The sequence below is a fragment of the Mobula birostris genome, chromosome 7 (assembly GCF_030028105.1).
Source record: "Mobula birostris isolate sMobBir1 chromosome 7, sMobBir1.hap1, whole genome shotgun sequence".
NCBI classification, from domain to species: domain Eukaryota; kingdom Metazoa; phylum Chordata; class Chondrichthyes; order Myliobatiformes; family Myliobatidae; genus Mobula; species Mobula birostris.
In genome coordinates, this window is record NC_092376.1 from 24,770,169 (window position 1) to 24,786,275 (window position 16,107).

Consider the following 16,107-nt stretch of genomic DNA (forward strand, 5'->3'; position numbering starts at 1 on the left):
CTGGCTCCTCCTCACAGACCACCCCCCCCCTCCCCGGCGTATCATAACTCCAGCAATTCACACCATGTTATTGTCTTCTGAATCGTTGCTTTACATTAATACACCTCCCCTCCACAGCCTCAAATCTGATAGTGTCCCAAATCTGCTCTGCCACCTTTGAACTCTTACCTGAAACCTACATAATTACTGTCCCAGTAGGTCCATTGTTTCTGCCTTCTTTTGCCTCTCTGAACTTATCTCATCTCACTTCCTAAAAATTAGATGTGTAGCCATAGGCGCTCACGTGGGCCTCAGTGACACCTGTTCTGTTGCCGGCTTCATGAAACAGTCCTTGCTCCAAATCGCCCCAACTCTGTCTCTGCTACATTTACAACTGCATTGGTGCTATTCCTGTACTCATGTGGAAGTTGTCAATTTTATCACTTTTACTACCAACTTCCACCCTGCTCTCAATGTCACTTGAACCACTTCTGACAACTCACTCCCTTTTCGGAATCTCTCTGTCTCCATCTCAGGAGAATAACGATCTATTGTCATTTATTATAAACTTACTGACTCCCACGCTACCTCAATAACATCGCCTCCCACCCAATCTCCCTAACCTCTTTCAATCATTTTCTCTGCTTCCACTCCTTTGGTTCTCCAAATGAAGCTTTCCATTTCAGGACTTCGAAACTGCCCTCCTTTATAAGACAATGTGACTTCCCCTCTACCATAGTTGAACCAAATGGTGGGAGTATTCAAGGACATCTCCAATTCCTCACTGCTGTGATTGGGGGTTCCACCTGACAGTCATATCTGTGCCCAGGAAGAGTAGGGTGAGTTGCCTCAATGACTATTGTCCAGAGACACTCACATCTACTACGATGATGTGCTTTGAGAGTTTGACAATGGTTAGAATCAACTCCTGCTTAAGCAAGACATTGTCCCACTGCAATTTGCCTGTTGTCACAATAGGTCTACAGTGGATGCAATCTCACTGGCTCTCCACTCAGCCTTGGACAATAGTAATACCTATAGTATATCAGACCATTGTTTAATGATTACGGCTCAGTGTTCAACACAATCATACCCTCAGTTCCAATCAACAGGCTCCAAAACCTGGGCCTCTATACTTCCCTCTATAACTGGCTCCTTGGCTTCTTCACTGGGAGACCATCATCTGTGCTGATCAGAATTAACATCTCCTTCTTGCTAACAATCAACAGTGGTGGATTTTAAGGATACATGCTTACTCTCTTTACACCCACAACTGTGTGGCTTGGCATAGGTCAAATGGCTTCCATAAATTTACTGATGATACAACTATTGTTAACAGAAATTCAGATGATGATGAGGAGACGCGCAGGAGCAAGATAGATCAGCTGGTTGAGTGGTGTGGCAACATCAGCCTTGCGCTGAATGTTAATAAGATCAAGGAATTGATTGTGGACTTCAGAAAAGGGAAGTTGAGGGAATACACACTAGTCCTTATCAAGGGGTCAGCAGTGGAAAAAGTGATAAATTTCAAGTTCCTGGATGTCAGCATCTCTGAGGATCTATCCTGCGCCCAATACATAGATGCAATTACAAAGAAGCTATGACAGTGGCTATATTTCGTTAGGAGTTTGAGGAGATTTGGTATGTCGCCAAAAACGCTCGCAGGTTTCTACAGACGTACAGTGGAGAGCACTGTTACTGTTGCATCACAGTCTGGTATGGAGGAGCCAAGCATAGGATTGGAAAAAGCTGTAGGAAGTTGTCAACTCAGCCAGCCTCCCCAGCATCTAGACATCTTCAAAAAGCAATGCCTCAAAAAAGTGGCATCCATTATTAATGACCTCGATGACCCAGGATGTGCCCTCTTCTCATTGCTATCAAGGAGGAGGTATAGAAGCCTGAAGACACACACTCAACATTACAGCAACAGCTTCATCTCCTCCACCATCAGATTTCTGAATAGACCATGAATACATGAACATTATCTCACTATTTTTCCTCTCTTTTTGCATTACTTATTTAATTTATTTTTACACAAATATTTCTTATTTGTAATTACAATTTTATTGTTATATATTGCAGTGTACTGTTGTCATAAAATTAAAAGTTTATGACATATGCCAGTTATATTAAATCTGATTCTGATTCCAAATGAGCCCTTGAATGCACTTCCATCATTTCCCAGGCATCTGCTCTTGCTCTTCTTGCACCCTAAAGAACAGAGATCGAGTTCCCCAGGTCCTCACCTTCCACTCCACTACCTTCTGTGTCTGGCATAACATCCTTGGTCATTCCCAACAGCTCCAACAGGATCTCACTACCAGTCATATCTTCCCCTCCCTCACCCCTTCTTTCTGCTTTCCACAGGGACAACTCTCTCTGTAGCCCCTTGGTCCACTCATCCTTCCTACCCACCTTCAACAGTCTTCCTGCAACTATAGGAAGTGCAACACTTGTCCCTACACCTCCTCTCTCACCACCAACCAATTAAAAAGCCTTTCCAGCTGAGTGTGCCTCCTCCAACTTCAACCATCTCAATCAGTGCTCTCAATGATGCAACCCCTACGTCAGGGAGAATAAGTGTAGACTAGGCAACCATTATATTTTTCCTGCAATGACTATCTTAAGCTTCTGTTTTCATGTCATTTCTTCCCTCCTTTCTATTCCCATCATCACCTGGCTGTCCTCAGCCTCTCCACTGCCATGGTGAAGTGAAATGCAGACAAGAAAAACAGCACCTCATTGTCCACTGTTTTAGCCTGGAACCTATTTGTATGAACATAGACTGTTGCAGTTTCATGTAACTCACATTCCCTGTGTCCTTCTCCCCCTGCTAACAGTCCACCTGTGCTCTCTCTCCCTTTGTTCATCTTTCCTACTTCTGACTGCCCACACGTCTGCCCACCTGGGTTTCTTCTCCCCTGGGCTACCTGTCCTAACCCATTCACCATCTGATTCCCTCTGCCCATCATCCTCTCATATCTGCTTCTAACTTCTGTATCTGCAACCTCTTCTCTCCAAGGAATTTTATGCGCTGCACTGCAACACCCTCTTTTTAATGAATTTTATCAACCTCCCTTCAATTTCCCCTTTGCAGAGAATTTGATGCACCCTCCTGATGTCTATTTTTGTCAATGAATTAAATAAATCTCCTGCAACTTCATTTGCAAAGAAATTTATACAACTCATTCCAACTTCCTTTGCAAAGAATTTTATATAATTTACTGCAAAACTCCACTTTTCAAAGAATTTCATGCACCTGAACTGCACCCTAGGGTTCTAGAAGAGGTAGTGTTAAAGATTGTGGTGGCATTAGCAAAGATCTTTCAAAAATCATTGGACTCTGGCACGGTTCCAGAGGACTGCAACAGGAGGAAGGCAGCAGAAAGGAAATTATAGGCCAGTGGTTGGGAAGATGTTATAGTCAATTTTTAAGGATGAGGTGATGGAGTACTTGGTGACACAGGACAAGATAGGGCAAAGTCAGCATGGTTTCCTTAAGGGAAAATCCTGCCTGACGAACCTGTTGGAATTCTTTGAGCTTACAAGTAGGATAGATAAAAGGGATGCAGTGGATGTTGTATATTTGGACTTTCAGGCCTTTAACAAGGTGCCACACATGAGGCTGCTTACCAAGTTAAGAGCCCATGGTACTAAAGGAAAGTTACTAGCATAATTAGAGCATTGGCTAATTGGAAGAAGGCAGTGAGTGGGAATAAAAGAATCCTTTTCTGATTGGCTGCCAGTGGCTAGTGGTGTTCCGCAGGGGTCGGTGTTGGGACTACTTCTATTTATGCTGTACTTAAATGATATAGATGATGAAATAGATGGCTTTGTTGCCAAGTTTACAGATGATACAAAGGTTGGTGGAAGGGCAGGTAGATTTGAGGAAAGGGACAGGATGCAGAAGGACTTAGACAGATTAGAAGAATGGGTAAGAAAGTGGCAAATGAATTATAATGTTGGAAAATGCATGGTCATGCACTTTGGTAGTAGAAATAAATGTGCAGACTATTTTCTAAGCGGGGAGAAAATCTAAAAATCTGAGATGCAAAGGGACTTGCTTGTCCTTTTACAGAATACTCTAAAGGTTAATTTGCAAGTTGAGCTGGTTGTGAGGAAGGCAAATGCAATGTTAGCCTTAATTTCAAGAGGTCCAGAATACAAGAGCAGGGATGTGATGCTGAGGCTTTATAAGGCACTGGTGAGGCCTCACCTTGAGTATTGTGAACAGTTTTGGGCCCCTCATCTTAGAAAAGATGTGCTGGCATTGGAGAGGGTCCAGAGGAGGTTCACAAGGCTGATTCCAGGAATGAAATGGTTATCATACGAGGAATGTTTGATAGCTCTGGGTCTGCACTCACTGGAATTCAGAAGGATGGGAGGGGGAGGGGGGATCTCATTGAAATCTTTCAAATGTTGAAAGGCCTAGACAGAGTAGATGTGGAAAGGATGTTTCCCATGGTGGGAGAGTCTAGGACAAGAGGGTACAGCCTCAGCATAGAGGGGCATCTAATCAAAACAGAGATGCAGAGAAATTTCTTTAGCCAGAGGGTGGTGAATTTGTGGAATTTGTTGCCACGTGCAGCTGTGCAGGCCAGGTCGTCGGGTGTATTTAAGGCAGAGATTGATAGGTTCTTGATTGGACATGGCATCAAAGGTTATGGGGGAGAAGGCCAGGAAATAGGGTTGAAGAGGAGAGAGAAAAAGGATCAGCCATGATCCAAGGCATATGATTTAGTGACAATTACAGAAGCCTGGTTGCAAGATGGAGATGACTGGGAATTATATATCTAAGGGTATCAGGTAATACGGAAAGATAGACAGGAAGGCAGAGGAGGTGGGGTGGCGCTCTTAATTAGGGATGAGATCAGGGTGATTGTGAGAGACGACATAAGATCTATGGAGCAGAGTGTTGAGTCCATCTGGGTAGAGATTAAGAATAGCAAAGGGAAAAAAATCACTGGTGGGAATTGTCTATAGGCCACCTAATAAAAATATCGCAGTGGCAGAGGCGATTAGCCAAGAAATAACTGAGGCCTGTAAGAATGGAACAGCAGTTGTCGTGGGAGATTTTAACTTCCACATAGATTGGGTGAATCAGGTTGGTCAAGGAAGTCTTGAGGAGGACATCATAGAATGCATCTGTGATGGCTTTCTTGAGCAGCATGTTAGTGAACCTACAAGGGAAAATACTATCTTAGATTTAGTCCTGTGCAATGAGACAGGTAAGATTAATGATCGTGTAGTCAGGGATCCTCTTGGAAAGAGTGATCATAATATGATTGAATTTTGCATTCAGATGGAGGATGAAATAGTTAGATCTAAAACTAGTGTGTTATGCTTGAACAAGGGAGACTACAACAGGATGAGGGAGGAGTTGGCTAATGTGGATTGGGAGCACAGGATTAGGACAGTTGAGGAACAGTGGAATACTTTCAAAGAGATTTTTCACAGTGCTCAACAAAAGTATATTCCAGTCAAAAGTAAGGACAGTAAGTGTGGGGAGAGCCAGCCTTGGATAACTAAGGAAATAAAAGATAGTATCAAATTAAAAGCTCATGTGTACAAAGTTGCAAAGAGTAGTGGGAGACTGGATGATTGAGAAAACTTTAAAAAGCAACAGAGAAGAACTAAATAAGAAATAAGGAAAGGGAAGATAGAGTATGAAAGTAAATTAGCAGAAAATATAAAAACAGATAGCAAAAGTTTTTATAAGTATATAAAGCGGAAGAGGGTGGCTAAAGTCAACGTAGGTCCCTTGGAAGACGAGAAGGGGAAATTGATATTGAGTGATAAGGAAATGGCTGAGGCCTTGAATGACTATTTTGTGTCGGTCTTCACGATGGAGGACATGTCTAATATGCCAAAGAAGGAGGTTATGGACGAAATAGGAGGTGAGGACCTCGATAAAATCACTGTTACTAAAGAGATATTGATGAGCAAACTAGAGGGCCTGAAGGTAGATAAGTCCCCTGGTCCTGATGGGATGCATCCCAGGGTGCTGAAGGAATTGGCGGAGGTTATAGTAGATGCGTCGGTAATCATTTATCAAAACTCTCTAGACTCTGGGCAGGTCCCAGCAGATTGGAAGACTGCAAATGTCACGCCACTTTTTAAAAAAGGATGTAGGCAAAAGACAGGCAACTACAGGCCAGTTAGCTTAACATCTGTAGTCGGGAAAATGCTTGAGGCTGTCATTAAGGAAGAAATAGCAAAACATTTAGAAAGGAGTGGTTCCATTAGACAGACGCAGCATGGATTCAGAAAGGGCAGGTCCTGTTTGACAAACTTACTGGAGTTCTTTGAGGACATAATGAGTGCAGTAGATAGAGGGGAACAGGTGGATGTCGTATACTTGGATTTCCAGAACGCGTTCGATAAGGTGCCGCAGAAGAGACTTATAATTAGGGTATGGATGCATGGAGTCCGAGGTAGTGTATTGGCATGGATAGTGGATTGATTAACCAATAGAAGGCAGGGATTTGTATTAATGGGTGTTTCTCTGGTTGGCAGTCTGTGGTGAGTGGGGTGCCGCAGGGGTCGGTGCTGGGCCCGCAGCTGTTTACCATTTACGCTGATGATTTGGAAGGAGGGACTGAGTGTAGTGTAGCAAAATTTGCTGATGACACTAAACCAAGTGGAAAAGCAAATTGTACAGAGGATGTGGAGAGTCTGCAGAGGGATGTAAATAGGTTAAGTGAGTGGGCCAAGGTCTGGCAGATGAAATACAACGTTAGTAAATGCGAGATCATCCACTTTGGAAGAAATAATAGAAGAGCAGATTATTACTTAAATGGTGAAAAATTGCAGCATGCTGTTGTGCAGAGGGACTTGGGAGTGCTTGCTCATGAATCGCAAAAAGCTGGCTTGCAGGTACAACAGGTTATTGAGAAGGCAAACGGAATAACTTCTTCTTTGCCATCAGATTTCTTAATGGACAATAAAGCCATGAACACTGCCTCACTATTTTTGTATATATTGTGCTTTTTTATATATATACTTCTTACGTATTGCAATATACTGCTGTCTTATAACAAATTTCATGACATATGCTGTGATATTAAACGTGATCTGAATTCTGAATTTGAAATTGGCTCATGATGGTGGTGTCAAACTTGCTGATGGAGTTACAGCACTGCGAATGTACAGGGAGTAGGGAAGAGGGATGAGGATGCAACCTATGGGACAGCAGGGCCGTGGATAATTGTGGCAGAGGTGTAGCTGCTGATCCTTACTGATTACGAACTGTCCTGGTTTCCTGGATCTGTAACCAAACACTCCAAAATTGCTCTGTTCTTCTACATCACTCAAATCTTCAGCCATATTGCATCTGTCCAAGAACATTACCTCATGCTTCTCTGGATTAAATTCCATTTACCACTTATCCGGCCAAGTAATCAGACCATTTATATGCTTCTGCATTCCCAGGTTTTCCTCCTCATTACCAACCACAAGATATATTTTTATAGCATTTATAAATGGCGAAGCACTGCCGTAAATTACGGAGATTGATTACTCACCTCCGCTCACTGCATTCTTTGGGGAAAAATTGAGAGATGTTACTATAATGCTGACCTAATTTTTAAGTCCTTCATTCTGTAAACCTACTTTTTGTTCTACAATTTTTTTTGTCTCACAAAATACGATAATAAATTAAATGTCAAATTTAAACAAACATCTCAGCTGCACTTGGCGACCAGACAAAAATATCTAGGCTGGAGGAATCACACTCACAGTTGTGTTTTCAGTCTTGATCTGCAATCTATACCAACTTTCTGTCCATTTCTCTTTGGAATTAAATAAGTCTGTTTTTATGAAACTGCAATCTCTATAATTATTAACAGGGTTAAGATTTTTAAATTATATATTTTGGTGTCAACAGGTTAAGATTTTAATTGCTTATTTTGTAACTTTTCATTGATTCTAATGTAGTTCATTGTTCAACTGTGAATGCCTGCAAGAAAATGAATCTCAGGGTAATATATGGTGACACACATACATTGATAATAAATTTACTTTGAGCTTTGCTTAAATTTCCAAAGAAACATATCAGGTGAACAGAAAGGATCTGAAACATCTTAATCTCAAGATTGAAGATTGAAGATTGTTTAATGTCATTTCCAGTACACAGGTGTAAAGGACTTGATGGCTAAATACATTACTTGCTGATGTATTCACCATGAAGAAAATTATCAAAACAGCCCAGCATCTGGGGGAACCGTCATCCCTCTGAGCAACTTGTTGGGTAGATATTATTTTCTTTCACCCTTAAACTCATAAAATGTGCTGAAAACATGAGCTGATATGAGGTCAAAAAAGCATCTGGGATCTTGGTGAACAAAGTTGGGGGGTGGGGGGTGGTTGGTGGGAAGCAATATATCTCTTTAAGGTCAAAACAGCGAAATTGCAAGAGTAGGAATTGAATTAGAGCCAGATCAGATATAAGGAAGGACAGAAGGAAAGAGGTAAAATAATTGGATTAAAAGTAGACAGATAAATGAGTAAAAACAAAGGATCAAGATTCGAGATTCAAAATTGTGTAATGTCATTTCCCGTACACAAGTGTAAAGGAGAACAAAATAATTGTTACTCTGGATCTGATGCAGCACAAAAAAAAAGATAAGGTGAAGAACACAATAATAGGAAAAAAAATGATAAATATAAATACATATAATAGCTTACGTACATAGATTGATTGTATATCTATAAAGTGATAGATAAAGGAGTGTCTGTACAAAAGCTGACTGACAGGAAATGATAAAGTAGTGGTGGAGGGGTGGATTAGTTGGGGGGAGGTGTTGATCAGCCTGACTGCTTGGGCAAAGTAACTGTTTTTGAGTCTGGTGGTCCTGTCATGGATGCTCCATAGCAACCTCACTCATGGGAGTGGGACAAACAGTCCATGAACAGGGTGAGTGGGAAGCTTCATGATCTTACTAGCCTTTTTTGGAGCACCTTTCTGTATACAGGCAGACTGTATACAGACTAGAGCAATAAGTTTAAGAAACTAGTCTGTATTGGAGTAAAAGTGATCACTGGTGGATTACTATAAATATTAAGAAGTTTCAAAAACCATTAAAGATATTTCTGCCAAGGCATCATGACAATAATTCCCACTCAACACACATCAAAGTTGCTGGTGAACGCAGCAGGCCAGGCAGCATCTCTAGGAAGAGGTACAGTCGACCCTGGGTCTCGGCTTGAAACGTCGACTGTACCTCTTCCTAGAGATGCTGCCTGGCCTGCTGCGTTCACCAGCAACTTTGATGTGTGTTGCTTGAGTTTCCAGCATCTGCAGAATTCCTGTTGTTTGAATAGTTCCCATTGCAGTGCTGACATGGTTACATCAAGCGAGAGAATCCAAAAAAAAATCTTCACAACCATTGTATTGTACTCCTGGTTTTTCTTTTTGCATTTGCAGCAGAAATGTTGACTGTGTAGACAGAACAGATGAGAAGAAAAAGTAAATAAGTTCACTGTGTGGTAAATAAGTGCTTTTACCTGGCTGTGGCAATGTTACCATGTAGTCTCTGTTATTGACTTGACTAGAGTCAATGAAGAGTTAATGAAAAGAACAATCCTAATATTACATAAACAGAATCGGAATCAGGTTTAATATCACCAGCATGTGTCATGAAATTTGGTGTCTGCTGTAGCAGTACAATGCAATACATTATAATGGGGGGAAATCTGTGTATTAAGGTTAAAATAAAATAAAATTTTAAAAGTAGTAAGGTAGTATTCATGGGTTCAATGCTCATTTAGAAATCAGATGGCAGAGGGGAAGAAGCTGGTCCTGATTCATTTAATGTGTGCCTGCAGGCTTCTGTTCCTCGTTCCTGAGGAAGCAAAGAGAACAGGGCATATCCTGGGTTCTCTTCAAGCATTGTGTGATGTCCTTACATTTGTGTTTCATTCTTGAAAGTAAAATCTAAATATGTTTGCTGCTCATTTGATCAGAAATCACCCCAGCTTGTATCACGTGCCATGCGTTAAAGGTTTTAGGAAATGGCTTCAGAACATTTTCTATCAAAGGCACCACGATTCAAAGAAATCATTAACTTTATAGAGTGAATAATTATATTTTCCATAATTATTCCCAAGTTTGTCAAGAGCCTCCTGCTGATGTTACCATGCCCCTATCCTGCGACTGTCTGTAGGAGTCTCGTACAGTCAGCACCAAGAAATACAGCCTGTTGTGTAATGTATTGTTTCAGGAAGAGCAAAGGAGCCCTCTGCTGTCTAAATATAAGAACAGTTTTACCCAGCGTTCATGACAAGAGCAGAAACTGACAGAACAATGGAAATCTTGAACACAAGAAATTCTGCAGATGCTGGAAATTCAAAGTAACACACGTAAAATATTGGATAAGCTCAGCAGGTCAGGCGGCATCTATGGAGAGGAATAAAAATCGACGTTTTGGGCTGAGGTCCTTCATCAGGACTCACCTTAAATGTAAATCTTAAATTCGCTTCTGTTGGATCATATGAGGAGAAGGATAAACTTTGTGTCCACAGCAAAACAAAACTAACTTTTTCAAATAAATTCTACTTAAAGAGGATGCTGCTGATGTTGGAGTTGAGCAGCACAGTGATGTGATGGTTAGCATCCAAACACGAACAAGAGAAAATCTGCAGATGCTGGAAATCCAAGCAACACACACAAGATGATGGAGGAACTCAGCAGGTCAGGCATGGGAAAGAGTACAGCAGAGTTTGTTGGGATCATAGTTGGGCTCCCGGTGTGGCCTCCTGTATATCAGCGAGATCCAACGTAGATTGGGAGACTCCTTTGCCCAACACCTATCCTCCGTCCACCAGGAGAAGCAGGGTTTCCTAGTGGCCACACATTTTAATTCAATTTTCCATTCCCATTCCGATATGTCAATCGATGGGCACCCCTACTACTGCGATGAGGTTGGAGAAACAAAACCTTATACTCCGTCTGGGTAGCCTCCAACCTGAAGGCATGAGCATCGATTTCTTGAACTTACGGTACTGGCCTCCCCCACCCCCCACCCCAACTTCACCATTCCTCATTTCCTTTTCCCTTTCTCATCTTATCTCCTTACCTGCCATCGCCTCCCTCTGGTGCTCCTCCCCTGTTTTCTTTCTTCCATGGCTTTTTGTCCTCCTCTATTAGATTCCCCCTTCTCCAGCCCTGTATCACTTTGACCAATCTACTTCTAAGCTCTTTACTTCACCCCTCCCCCTCTTGGTTTCGCCTATCACCTCGTGTTTCTTCCTCCACCCCCCCCCCCACCTTTTAAATCTACTCCTCATCTTTCTTCCCTCCAGTCCTGCTGAAGGGTCCTGGCCCAAATCGTCGACTTTTATCCTTTCTATAGATGCTGCTTGACCTGCTGAGTTCCTCCAGCACTTTTTGTGTGTTGTTTCGTGATTTTTCGGCATAATGTTTTACGGCAATAAGATTAGGGTTCAATTCTCACTGTTGTCTCTAAGGAGTTTGTACATTCTCCCCATGACTGTCTGGGTTTCCCCTGGATGTTTCAGTTTCCTCCCACATTCCAAACGACAATATGCTTAAGTTTAGTAAGATGTAGCTATACGATGCTGGCACTGGAAGGGTGGCACCACTTGCTGGCTGCCCAGCACAATCCTTGCTAATTTGATTTGGCACGGCTGATGCAGTTCACTGTATGCTTCGATGTACATGTGACAAATAAAGTTAATCTGATCTTGATAAGCAACAAAAGATGATTATCCAACAGCCTGTTTCACGTTTGCCTTCAACTATATTCTCGTTGAGGTTGTCCAATTGTTCCACATCTCCAAACCTGAGAAGATCTAAAACACCTAAAGGCTGGCGGCCTTAGGAATGAAGGTGGAGTTTGAGAGGAAGAATTAATTTTAGCAGCACAATGATGGGATCCTGACTCTGCATGTTATGAGTCAGAGAGCATAGAATATAGTGAATTCCAGTTAATTGGGACATCAGTTAATTGGGGTAGCTGCTTATTTGGGACAACTCTTAAAGAACAAAAACTAGTTGACAAAATAGCCGGGATTTCCTTTGTTTATTGGGACACTATGCCACTGAATTGTGCCAGCATACTTGCTGAACAGATTCTAACTAGCATCAGTTGCACGCACTGTGTGTCCATTAGATGCTGCACCATTTCTAAAGCAAACAGTTTTTAAACAGCATCAGTTACATGTGCTTGTGGTCAAAAACGGTGATTTTTTTTTGTTACTGACAGTTGGCGAAAAATAAGCAGTAAGACAGTTCTGAACTGTTTTGCTCACTGCTGCTGTTTCAAGCATTCAGGCTTTGAGACGCCAGAGACAGCTGGGAGTGAAAAAGAAACAAGTTCACTACTTCAACAAGTTAGGAACTATGAACAAAATTAAAGGTATCAATCAACAATCATCTTGAATGTTGTATTGAAAATAAAGATTTGGAGGATGGAATCATCAATAGCATGAAGTCAGTCCGTTATCTGCACTAGCTGTCTGCGTTGATTTTGTTATTTGCATACACTGGATGAATTCCTCCATCAGTAACTACTAGGAATACGCAGATTTACTATACTGTATTACTATTGGTAGTATTCTAATTTGTTCTGTATTTCATTTAAGTAGATAATTGTTACCCAGTTTGTCTTTTTAACTATTTCCAAAAAACTTCAGCTAATTGGGGCAGCCAATTAAATGGGCCCAAATGTACTGGTCCCGATGTGTCCCAATTAACCGGAATCCACTGTATTCTATTTGGCCTACCACCAAGTACCCAACAACGTCAATCACATCTACCAGCCCTTGCTGCATTGCCTTCTGGGTAATTCAAGTGTTAATCTAGATACAAATCAAACGTTGTGAGAGCACCTGACTCCACCATCTACTCAGGCAGCGTGCTTCAGTTTCCAACCACCCTCTGGATGAAAAATACCTTATTAAGATCCCAATTAAACCTTCCATCAATTTGCCTAAACCTATGCCACTTAGTTTTTCGCCATCTTTGCTATGGGGTTAAGGTTCCTGCTATCCACACTATCTTTACCCATCAATATATTAACTCCATCAGGCTCCTCCACTTCAAGGAAAATAAACCCAGACTATCTAATCTCCCTTATTTACTGAAACAATCCAGCACAGGTAATAAACTTTATTTGTTGCATGTACATCAAAACACCAAGTTCAAGTTCAGTTCATTATCATTCATCCATGCACGTACATACTGCCAACCAAAGCAACGTTCCTCCAGACCAAGGCGTACAACACGGTACACACAACTCATAAAGTAATCTTTCCACAAATAAATTAACAAATAATAAGGAGCATTTACAACACACATTAAAAAGGAAACAGTATAACACTACCGGCACTTCATTACTGATGAGACCTGGGTGGTGGCAGGGAGTTCAGTAACCTTACAGTCTGTGGGAAGAAGTTGTTTCCCATCCAAGACATTTTTGTCCTAATGCCATGGTATCTCTTGCTTGATGGTAGAGGACCAAAGAGATGGACTGATGGAAGGGTTCATTACCACATACACTGCACTCCAGATGGATTGGGTGGAAGAGAGACCCCAGTGATCCTCCCAGCAGTCCTGACAATCCTTTGAAGAAACTTGTGGTCAGATGCTTTGCAGTTCCTGTACCAGACGACCTTGTCCACATTGACGCTCCAGTGGTTGTGCGTGCGCCATCCTACCAGCCGCTCTGTCTCCTCTCTGTACTCTGTCTCTTTGTCATTGTGGATGATGCCAGCCACTATTGTGTCATCAGCAAACCTGATGATTCAGTTTGAACTGGATCTAGCAATGTAGTCATCTGTCAACAGTATGACGTATGACCAGCAGTGGGCTACGTGCACAGCTCTGGGGGATGCTGGTGTTCAGTGTGATGGAGCAAGAGATGACCAGCCTTTTCATCAAGAAATCCAAGATCCAGTTGTTGAGAGGGGTGTTGAGACACCATTTTCCAGGTGGGACAGGACAGAGTGGAGTGCATATGATACAGCATCATCAGTTGTCCAATGTGAGCGATAAGTGAACTGGAAAGGGTCCAATGTAGCAGAAAGATGGAATTTAATGCAATCCGTTGCCAGCCACTCAAAGCGCTTCATTATTGTTGAGATCAGTGCAACTGGGCAGTCATTGTTGAGGCAGGTTACAGTGAAGTGGGTTGTTTGCATCAAGTCAAATTGGCGGGAATTGTGCTGGGCAGCCCACAGGTGGCGCCATGCTTCTGGTGCCAAAATGGCATACCCAGAATTCACTAATCTTAACCACACATCTTTGGAACGTGGGAGGAAATTGTATCACATGGAGGAAACCCACATGTTCACAGAGAGAACGTACAAACCCCTTATAGACACAAGTGGGAATTGACTAGAACTAGGGGACATTGCCTCAAGATTCAGGGGAGAAAATTTAGGACTGAGATGAGGAGAAACTGTTTTTCCCAGAGAGTGGTGAATCTGTGGAATTCTCTGCCCAGGGAAGCAATTGAGGCTTCTTCACTAAACATACTTAAGACACAGTTAGATAGGTTTTTACATAGTAGGGGAATTAAGGGTTATGGGGGAAAGGCAGGTAGATGGAGCTGAGTTTACGGACAGATCAGCCATGATCTTATTGAATGGTAGGGCAGGCTCGATGGGCCGGATAGCCTACTCCTGCTCCTATTTTTTATGTTCTTATGTTCTTATGAACCCCAATCAGTGATTGCTTGTGCTATAAAGTGATACACTAATTGCTACACTACCATGTTGCCCTCAACATCCCAATGAATCACCTCTGCACCTCTATCTGTTCTCTATTCTCTTTGCATTCTGTGTTGTGAGTTTATTATGTTTATTGTGGTAATTAGTCACATAAGTAGGAGTGCCTTGAAAGCAAAGGGGAATAAGTTACATATTCTTGCTTACTTCATTGAAGTTTGTAGCTTGGAGCCAGCGGAGGTCATATCTTTGCTGACCACTTAATATCACTAAGTAATGCTTAATTGTGTGTTTGCTAACTGCTAATAAAGGATCTGACTCTTTGGAACAATCATTTCATTGGAGCTGAGTATTGCAACCCAGTGGCAGTTGCAGGCTAGTGGCAATTGTTTTGTTTTGATTTTGGATTAACTTTGCCACAGCAGCACCTTCTGCAATACAATCATACCTTTCCTATTATGTTGCAACCAGAAATGTAAACAGTACTTCACCTATGGCCAAGCCAACGTTTTATAAAGTTGTTCCATAACCTCTCCGCTTTTACATTCCAGACCCTGGTTAATGAAGACAAATGAACCTCTATGACTTCTTATCTACCTACCACCTTTAGGAAGCCCTGGACTCATAGACTGATGTCACTTGTTCCTCAAGAACAGAGTGATGTAGCAATTATACCAGTGCCTAAGAAGAATAACGTGAGCTGTGTTAATGACTGTCGCTCAGTAGCACTCACATCTACAGTGATGAAATGCTTCAAGAGACTGAACTCCTGTCTCAGCAAGGATCTGGACCCATTGCAATCTGCCTATCGCCACAATAGGTCGAAGGCAGATGCAGTCTCAGTGGCTCTCCACGCAGGTTTAGACCACCTGGACATCATAGCCACCTATGTCAGGATGCTTTATGTTCATCGACTATAGCTCAGCATTTAGTACCATCATTCCCACAATCCTGATTGAGAAGTTGTAGAACCTGGACCTCTGTACCTCCATCTGCAATTGGATTCTAGACTTCCTTACCGGAAGACCACAATCTGTGCAAATTGATGATAACATCTCCTCCTTGCTGACAATCAACACTGATGCACCTCAGGGGTGTGTGCTTAGACCACTGCTCTACTCTCTATATACCCATGACTGTGTGGCTAGGCATAGCTCAAATACCATCTACAAATCTACTGATGATACAACCATTGTTGGTAGAATCTCAGGTGGTGACGAGAAGGTGTACTGGAGTGAGATTTGCCAACTAGTGGAGTGGTGCCACAGCAACAACCTGGCACTCAAAGTCAGTAAGGCAAAAGAGCTGATTGTGGACATCTGGAAGAGTAAGACGAAGGAACACATACCAATCCTCATAGAGGAATCAGAAGTGGAGAGAGTGAGAGCAGTTTCAAGTTCCTGGGTGTCAAGATCTCTGAGGATCTAACCCGGTCCCAAC

At 42.1% G+C, this 16,107-nt stretch overlaps 1 protein-coding gene across 1 annotated transcript in view; it reads left to right on the forward strand.

Moving 5' to 3' along the window:
- Nucleotides 1-15,287, forward strand: part of atp10a (ATPase phospholipid transporting 10A) — a 437,297-nt gene extending 422,010 nt beyond the window's left edge. Inside the window, exon 24 of the mRNA XM_072262735.1 lies at nucleotides 15,219-15,287. Coding sequence (XP_072118836.1) covers nucleotides 15,219-15,242 — 24 coding nt within the window. The 3' untranslated portion in view covers nucleotides 15,243-15,287. The remainder of the gene's footprint in view (nucleotides 1-15,218) is intronic.
- The last annotated feature ends 820 nt before the right edge of the window (nucleotides 15,288-16,107 follow it).